Source organism: Arachis hypogaea, chromosome 19 (genome assembly GCF_003086295.3).
Source record: "Arachis hypogaea cultivar Tifrunner chromosome 19, arahy.Tifrunner.gnm2.J5K5, whole genome shotgun sequence".
Classification (NCBI taxonomy): domain Eukaryota; kingdom Viridiplantae; phylum Streptophyta; class Magnoliopsida; order Fabales; family Fabaceae; genus Arachis; species Arachis hypogaea.
Genome location: NC_092054.1, coordinates 137,894,845 through 137,904,501, shown reverse-complemented (window position 1 = coordinate 137,904,501; position 9,657 = coordinate 137,894,845). Strand labels below are relative to the sequence as shown.

The window sequence follows — 9,657 nt, the reverse complement described above, 5'->3', positions numbered from 1 at the left end:
TCAATGCAAATGTGTTCCGATTCAGCTTCTTCCGTTCATCATCGAATTTAGTACCTTTGGATTTATCCTCCTCTATAGGATTATACAAGTCCTTGCTATACAACATATCTTTCATGAGGGTCTTCCAAATTGAATAATTTTGGGAATTCAATTTGACCATATTTGGCACATGAGTATTTTTCTCTATTTAATCAGCACAGAGATAAACAACCAATACTCTAGATACCACTTTGTTGAAAAAATTGAGGTTCAAAACCAGACCTGCCTAATAGCTTAAGCATAAAAAATAATTCTCCCACCACTTGTGCGATTAAATAGGCAATACTAAAGATACTACAAGCAGCAAATATAATGGCAGAAATTAAATAAACAGGCACCAGAATTTTAACATGAGAAAATCCCAAAAGAGGGACAAAAATCTCACAGGTCCTAATCCAGTAAAATCTTCCACTATCAGAATAATGGGTACACAAACAAACTTTCTAGTGATACTAGGGCATCTCAACAATCAACAAAATACACTATCAAAACTGATAGAATCAACATAAATACTCCACAAAGTGGGTATCTCAAATCAGACAAAAGAGAAGGCAATACAACTAGCAAGTTATATCCTAATGTTCATCTTTACACCAGGAATAACATACTAAAATTTCATGAGAAGTGGAGCGAGTTTATCTTTACACCTACACCCTTGCTGCCAACCACATGACAGCTGGGAAAGGAAGCTTCCTGGGAGGAGACATTTCTTGTGGGGTCTGTCCTACTGACAGGGTATATATGGGGAGGGTCCTACCTCTCCCCCAAGGTACGTACGTCACTACCACCCTTACTCTCATAGCTGCCTACGTACTTCCTGACTTGGGCGTCGAAGTGTCATTACAGGTGGCTTCCCCTATACTTCACGAAGAGCCTGGGAGATCGTCTACCACACGGCTTGCGCAAAGGCCCTGATCCAAGTTGGTTCTCACCTCCTCACCTGGAGTACCTCTCCAACCCGTCCGGAATCCCGAGTGTCTGGACATTGGCGCCGTCTGTGGGGACTGGGCTGAATGGACTTTCTGATGGGCCTTGTGGAGGTGGACGATGGAGCCGAACCACGCGGAGGAGAAATGGCACCCCGAGGCGGTAGGAGGGCCCCCATGGCCTCCTCCCGCGAGCGTACCAGATCCCCCACGGCGATCTGAGCCACCCTCGCGCTCTCAAGAGAGGCGTCCCTTTGGAGGGACAGGTAGGCAGTGAAATTGCCAGAATAATGCAGGAGCTGTGCCACAGGGTGCAAAACCTGGAACGCTGGCCAGTCGGGAGCGCTACAGACCAGCTGATGGATAAGATCACTCCCCGTCTCCCCAGAGGAGAGGGAGTAGTCCCCATAGAAGTCGTTCGGAAAGTCCCCGAAGAAGTCGTTCCAGATGCACCCCAAACCGCCGACCAGAGTCGCAAAGCCAAGGAAAAAGCAGAGAGGCACCGAGAAGACGGCGAGACCCCATGATATACACCCGACCTCCGACGGGACAATCCAAGGATAACCGAGAAGACAGTAGAGAAAGACCGAGGAGAACGAGACGTCCCATAATCATGGGGGCAACACCATTCCATCACTCTATCCTCGAGGTCCGGCTACCGAAGCACTTCGATAAGCCAACGGATATGAGGTATGATGGGACCCAAGACCCGCAAGAGCATCTGACAGCCTTCGAGGCCAGGATGAATCTGGAAGGGGCGAGCGACGAAGTGAGATGTCGTGTCTTCCCCATCACCTTAGCAGGCGCGACAATACGTTGGTTCAATGCCCTCCCCCAAGGCTCGGTGACGACCTTCGGGGACATCACCCGTGCCTTCCTAGCTCAGTTCACCACACGTATCGCTAAAACGAAGCACCCGGTTAACTTGCTCGGGGTAACACAAAGGACCGGCGAACCGACCAGGAAATACCTAGATAGGTTCAATGACGAGTGCTTAGAGATCGACGGCCTAACTGACTCGGTGGCCAGCTTGTGCTTGACAAACGGGTTGCTGAACGAGGATTTCAGGAAATACCTTACCACTAAGCCCGTGTGGACAATGCAAGAGATTCAAAACGTGGCCAGGGAGTATATCAATGATGAAGAAGTTAGCTAGGTTGTGGCAGCCAACAAGCGGCAGCCCGCCTACAAGCAAGCTCGATAGCCTGGTAGCAGGGAAAGGCCAAAGGAGCACCCCAAGGACGGAGCTCCAGCTAAGACCTTCAAGTCGTTCCCCCGAGTAAGGAAGTTTACTAACTACACCCCTGGTAGCACAAATTGCGAATCACACTTTTCACAACGCGTACCACTGACCAGCAAGTGCACTGGGTCGTCCAAGTAATACCTTACGTGAGTAAGGGTCGAATCCCACGGAGATTGTTGGTTTGAAGCAATCTATGGTTATCTTGTAAATCTTAGTCAGGAAGTCAATTATGTTTATCAATTGAATTGTGAGTAACCAGTAGAGCATAAATTAAAAGTTACTTGTTGTGCAATAATGGAGAATATGTTGGAGTTTTGGAGATGCTTTGTCTTCTGAATCTCTGCTTTCCTCTGTCTTCTTGTTCACGCACGCACGTTCCCCTACGGCAAGCTGTGTGTTGGTGGATCACCGTTGTCAATGGCTACCTTCCATCCTTCCAGTGAAAACTACGCTCACGCGCTCTGTCACAGCACGGCTAATCACCGGTTGGTTCTCGATCCGGTTGGAATAGGATTTACTATCCTTTTGCATCTGTCACTAACGCCCAGCCTTCAGGAGTTTGAAGCTCGTCACAGTCATTCAATCCTTGAATCCTACTCGGAATACCACAGACAAGGTTTAGACTTTCCGGATTCTCATGAATGCCGCCATCAGTTCTAGCTTATACCACGGAGATTCTGATTAAGGAATCTAAGAGATACTCATTCAATCGGATATAGAACGGAGGTGGTTGTCAGGCACACGTTCGTGGTTTGAGGAAGGTGATGAATGTCACAGATCATCACCTTCATCACAGTTAAGCGCGAATGAACATCTTAGATAGGAACAAGCGTGTTTGAATGGAAAACAGAAATACTTGCATTAATTCATCGAGACACAGCAGAGCTCCTCACCCCAACAATGGGGTTTAGAGACTCATGCCGTCAGAGAATACAAAGTTTAGATCTGAAATGTCATGAGGTACAAAATAAGTCTCTAAAAGTTGTTTAAATACTAAACCAGTAGCCTAGGGTTACAAAATATGAGTGGACTATGATGGATGATGCAGAGATCCACTTCTGGGGCCCACTTGGTGTGCTGGGGCCCACTTGGTGTGTGCTGGGGCTGAGACTTTAAGCAATTCACGTGCAGAGGCCATTTGTGGAGTTGAACGCCAGTTTTTGTGCCAGTTTGGGCGTTCAACTCCAGTTTTTGATCCTTTTCTGGCGCTGGACGCCAGATTTGGGCAGAAGGCTGGCGTTGAACGCCAGTTTACGTCGTCAATTCTTGTGCAAAGTATGGACTATTATATATTTCTGGAAAGCCCTGGATGTCTACTTTCCAACGCAATTGGAAGCACGCCATTTCGAGTTCTGTAGCTCCAGAAAATCTATTTTGAGTGCAGGGAGATCAGAATCCAACAGCATCAGCAGTCCTTTTTCAGCCTGAATCAGATTTTTGCTCAGCTCCTTCAATTTCAGCCAGAAAAATACCTGAAATTACAGAAAAACACACAACTCATAGTAAAGTCTAGAAACATGAATTTTTCCTAAAAACTACTGGAAATAAACTAAAAACTAACTAAAACATACTCAAAACTATATGAAATTATCCCCAAAAAGCGTATAAAATATCCGCTCATCACAACACCAAACTTAAACTGTTGCTTGTCCTCAAGCAACTAGACAAATAAAATAGAAGACTAATAGGTTGAGAAGCAATAATATCTCAGAGTTTTTGATTGAAGCTCAGATCCTAATTAGATGAGCGGGACTAGTAGCTTTTTTGCTTCTGAACAGTTTCGGCATCTCACTTTATCCATTGAAGCTCAGAGTGATTGGCATCTATAGGAACTCAGAATTCAGATAGTGTTATTGATTCTCTTAGTTCAGTGTGATGATTCTTGAACACAGCTTCTTTATGAGTCTTGGCCGTGGCCCTAAGCACCTTGTTTTCCAGTATTACTACCGGATACATAAATGCCACAGACACATAACTGGGTGAACCTTTTCAGATTGTGACTCAGCTTTGCTAAAGTCCCCAATTAGTGGTGTCCAGAGTTCTTAAGCACACTCTTCTTTTTGCTTTGGACCTTGACTTTAACCACTCAGTCTCAAGTTTTCACTTGACACCTTCACGCCACAAGCACATGGTTAGGGACAGCTTGGTTTAGCCGCTTAGACCAGGATTTTAGTCCTTTAGGCCCTCCTATCCACTGATGCTCAAAACCTTGGGATCCTTTTTATTTGCCCTTGCCTTTTGGTTTTAAGAGCTTTTGGCTTTTTCTGCTTGCTTTTTTTTTTTTTTTTTGCAAGCTTTGTTCTTTGCTGCTTTTTCTTGCTTCAAGAATCATTTTTATGATTTTCAGATTATCAATAACATGTCTCATGTTCATCATTCTTTCAAGAGCCAACATATTTAACAGTCTTAAACAACAAATTCAAAAGACATATGCACTGTTCAAGCATTCATTCAGAAGACAGAAAGCATTGCCACCACATGTAACTAATTAGAATTTCTCTTTATTAAAAACTCGTAATTTTATTGCCTCTTATTCAAAAGATCTACTATTTTATTCATGTTTAATGATGATGAAAAAAATAGACTATAACTTAATTGGAGATAAAATCGAAATAGATACTAATTACTACTATATGACTCCTAAGGTAAAACTACAATAAGAACAATTATCACAGAGTTAAGGCTAAGATTAGAACTCAACAACCTTGAGGTTTGGAAGTGGATGTTCCTCTAGTCTGTGAGGTGCTTGGTCCTTGCCTCTTGGAGCGGGTTGTTTTCCTTTAGAGGCCATGATCTTAGTGATCACGGATAAGCACACCAAACTTAGAGCTTTGCTTGTCCTCAAGCAAAAGAAAAGAAAGGAGATGGGTAGAAGGAGAGCTCCTCCTCACCATCCTGGCGTTTGAACGCCCAAACACTGTCTGTTTTGGGCGTTTAACGCCCAAATGCTGCTCTCCTAGGCGTTCAACGCCCAGTTGTTGCCCTTTTCTGGCGTTGAACGCCAGATAGCTATCCTTACTGGCGTTCAGCGCCCACTGGATGCCCATTTTGGGCGCTGAACGCCCAAAAATGGCCTTCACTGGCGTTTTCTTGCCAGTGAGCTCCCTATCTCTGTTTTGTGTGCAGATTCCTTCTGTAACCCTGTAAACTTATGCAAATGATTCTTTACCTTAGTGTCAGTGAACTTTATATAAACAAATGAAAATAAAAATAGGGCAAAATGCTTAGAGGATTGATGCCCCATGGCTGGGTTGCCTCCCAGCAAGCGCTTCTTTATTGTCTTTAGCTGGACCTTGCTGAGCTTTTAATCTAGCTTCAGCCTTGAGCATTCTTGCTCAGTGTTGCCTTCAAGATAATGCTTGATTCTCTGTCCATTGACAATGAACTTCTTATCAGAATCAATATCTTGAAGCTCCACATAACCATATGGTGACACACTTGTAATCACGTATGGTCCCCTCCACCGGGATTTCAGTTTCCCGGGGAATAGCCTGAGTCTAGAGTTAAACAACAGGACCTTCTGTCCTGGTTCAAAGATTCTAGATGACAGCTTTCTGTCATGCCATTTTTTTTATTTTTCTTTATAAAGCTTGGCATTTTCGAAAGCTGTGAATCTGAATTCCTCTAGCTTATTTAGCTGGAGCAATCGTTTTTCTCCTGCTAATTTGGCATCTAAGTTTAGGAATCTGGTTGCCCAGTAGGCCTTATGTTCCAGTTCCACGGGCAAGTGGCATGCCTTACCATACACGAGTTGGTATGGAGAGGTCCCTATAGGGGTCTTGAATGCTGTTCTGTAAGCCTACAGAGCATCATCCAAGCTCCTTGCCCAATCCTTTCTACGGGTATTTACTGTCCGTTCCAGGATTCTCTTTAATTCTCTGTTAGAGACTTCAGCTTGCCCATTGGTTTGTGGATGATATGGTGTGGCCACTTTGTGGCGAATTCCATACCGAACCAAGGCAGAGTAAAGCTGTTTATTGCAGAAGTGAGTGCCCCCATCACTGATTAACACTCTAGGGACACCAAACCTGCTAAAGATATGTTTCTGGAGGAACTTCAGCACTGTTTTAGTATCATTGGTGGGTGTGGCAATAGCCTCAAACCATTTTGATACATAGTCAACTGCCACCAGAATATAAGTGTTTGAGTATGATGGTGGGAAAGGTCCCATGAAGTCAATTCCCCATACATCAAACAACTCTATTTCCAAGATTTCTTGTTGAGGCATGGCGTAACCATGAGGCAGATTACCAGCTCTTTGGCAACTGTCACAATTACGTACAAACTCTCGGGAATCTTTATAGAGTGTGGGCCAATAGAAGCCACATTGGAGGACCTTGGTGGCTGTTCGCTCACCTCCGAAATGGCCTCCATATTGAGATCCGTGGCAATGCCATAGGATTCTCTGTGCTTCCTCTCTGGGGACACACCTACGGATAATTCCGTCTGCACATCTCTCAAAGAGATAAGGTTCATCCCACAAGTAGTACTTTGCATCAGTAACTAATTTCTTCTTTTGTATTCTATTGTACTCCTTGGGTATGAACCTTGCAGCTTTATAGTTTGCAATATCGGCAAACCATGGTGCTTCCTGAATGGCAAATAGATGCTCATCAGGGAACGTCTCAGAGATCTCAAGAAAGGGGAGGGACGTCCCTTTCACTGGCTCTATCCAGGACAGATGATCAGCCACTTGGTTCTCTGTCCCTTTTCTGTCTCTTATTTCTATATCAAACTCTTGCAGAAGCAATACCCATCTGATGAGCCTGGGTTTTGAATCCTGCTTTATGAGTAGATATTTAAGAGCAGCATGGTCAGTATACACAATCACTTTTGATCCTACTAAGTATGATCTGAACTTGTCAATGGCGTAAACCACTGCAAGTAGTTCTTTTTCTGTGGTTGTGTAATTTTTCTGGGCATCATTTAGAATGCGACTGGCATAATAAATGACATGCAGAAGCTTGTCATGCCTTTGTCCCAATACTGCACCAATGGCATGATCACTGGCATCACACATTAACTCAAATGGCAATGTCCAGTCTGGTGCAGAAATGACTGGTGCTGTGACCAGCTTAGCTTTCAGCGTTTCAAACGCCTGCAGGCATGCTGTGTCAAACACAAATGGCGTGTCAGCAGCTAGCAGATTGCTTAGAGGTTTTGCGATTTTTGAAAAATCCTTTATAAACCTCCTATAGAATCCTGCATGCCCCAGAAAGCTTCTGATTGCCTTAACATTGGCAGGTGGTGGTAATTTTTCAATTACCTCTATTTTTGCTTGATCCACCTCTATTCCCTTGTTTGAGATTTTATGCCCAAGAACAATTCCTTCAGTCACCATGAAGTGACACTTTTCCCAGTTTAAGACTAGGTTGGTTTCTTGGCATCTTTTCAGAACAAGTTTCAGGTGATCAAGACAGGAGCTGAATGAGTCTCCATATACTGAGAAGTCATCCATGAAGACTTCCAGAAATTTTTCCACCATGTTAGAGAAAATAGAGAGCATGCATCTCTGGAAGGTTGCAGGTGCATTGCATAGCCCAAAGGGCATCCTTCTATAAGCAAACACTCCGGATGGACATGTGAATGCTGTTTTCTCTTGATCCTGGGGATCTACTGCAATCTGGTTATAGCCTGAGTAGCCATCCAAAAAGCAGTAATAATCATGACCTGCTAGTCTCTCTAGCATCTGGTCTATGAATGGTAAAGGAAAATGATCCTTTCTGGTGGCTGTATTGAGCCTTCTGTAGTCAATACACATGCGCCACCCTGTAACTGTTCTTGTAGGAATCAGTTCATTTTTTTCATTATGAATCACTGTCATGCCTCCCTTTTTTGGGATGACTTGAACAGGGCTCACCCAGGGGCTATCAGAAATGGGATAAATAATCCCAGCCTCCAGTAATTTGGTGACCTCTTTCTGCACCACTTCCTTCATGGTTGGATTTAACCGCCTCTGTGGTTGAACCACTGGTTTGGCATTATCCTCCAATAGGATTTTGTGCATGCATCTAGCTGGGCTTATGCCCTTAAGATCACCTATGGACCACCCAAGAGCTGTCTTGTGTGTCCTTAGCACTTGAATAAGTGCTTCCTCTTCCTGTGAATTTAAAGCAGAGCTTATGATCACTGGAAAAGTGTCACCTTCTCCTAGAAATGCATATTTCAAGGATGGTGGCAGTGGCTTGAGCTCTGGTTTAGGAGGTTTTTCCTCTTTCAGAAGAAAGTTCAGAGGCTCTTTCATGTCCCCTGAATCCTCCAAATCAGGCTGAACATCTTTAAAGATGTTTTCCAACTCTGATTCGAGACTCTCAGCCATGTTGATCTCTTCTACCAAAGAGTCAATAAGGTCAACTTTCATGCAGTCTGTTGATGTGTCTGGATGTTGCATGGCTTTGACAGCGTTCAATTTGAACTCGTCATCGTTGACTCTCAGGGTTATTTCCCCCTGCTGGACGTCAATGAGGGATCGTCCAGTTGCTAGGAAGGGTCTTCCTAGAATGAGAGTAGCACTCTTGTGCTCCTCCATTTTCAGCACAACAAAGTCAGTGGGAAAGGCGAATGGCCCAACTCTGACAATCATGTCCTCAATCACGCCTGATGGGTATTTAGTGGAACCATCAGCAAGTTGGAGACATATCCGGGTTGGTTTAACTTCTTCAGTTAAGCCAAGCTTCCTGATAGTGGATGCAGGTATTAGGTTGATGCTTGCCCCAAGATCGCATAAAGCTGTCTTGGCGCAATCACCTTCTAATATGCATGGTATCAGAAAACTCCCAGGGTCTTTAAGCTTTTCAGGAAAGCTTTTCAGAATGACTGCACTGCATTCTTCAGTGAGGAGAACTCTTTCTGTTTCTCTCCACTCCTTTTTATGACTCAAGATCTCTTTCATGAACTTGGCATAAGAAGGTATTTGCTCAAGTGCCTCTGCAAATGGAATCTTTATTTCAAGAGTCCTTAGATAATCTGCAAAGCGAGCAAATTGCTTATCCTGCTCCTCTTTCCGGAGTTTTTGAGGATAAGGTATCTTGGCTTTATATTCCTCAACCTTAGTGGTTAAAGAAGCCTTTTTAGAGGGGTTGTTATCAGCACTTATGTGTGTCTGATCCCTCACTGGCAATTGCGTACCAGAGTTAGAAGCTGGAGTGACGTTAGATGCCAACTCACTGTCTGTTCCTGGCGCCTGAACGCCAGAAATGTGCCCCTGTTGGGCGTTCAACGCCAGATTCTTGCCCATTTCTGGCGTTGAACGCCAATCCTGCCTTGTTTCTAGCGCTGAACGCCAGTTTTGGGCATGGTCTGGGCGTTCAGCGCCAGCCTTCCACCCATTTTCTGGCGTTTTAGTGCCAGAATTATTTTTCCCCGGGCTCTTACTGTCCTCAGGGGAATCTTTGGTGGGTTGCTCATTTCTTGAATTTTTGATGCCTTGAGGTGGGGTATTTAATGTTT

At 44.3% G+C, this 9,657-nt stretch overlaps 1 protein-coding gene across 1 annotated transcript; it reads left to right on the top strand.

Annotated features, from left to right (window-relative positions):
- The first annotated feature begins 1,578 nt into the window (after positions 1-1,578).
- Positions 1,579-2,121, top strand: LOC112778848 (uncharacterized). Its single transcript, XM_025823127.1, has one exon. The coding sequence runs from the start codon at positions 1,579-1,581 to the stop codon at positions 2,119-2,121; it is 543 nt and encodes a 180-aa protein (XP_025678912.1).
- Positions 2,122-9,657: the final 7,536 nt, after the last annotated feature.

Coding starts and splice junctions, on each gene's coding strand:
- LOC112778848 (XM_025823127.1), top strand. CDS start 1,579: ATGGGGGCAACACCATTCCATCACTCTATCCTCGAGGTCCGGCTACCG.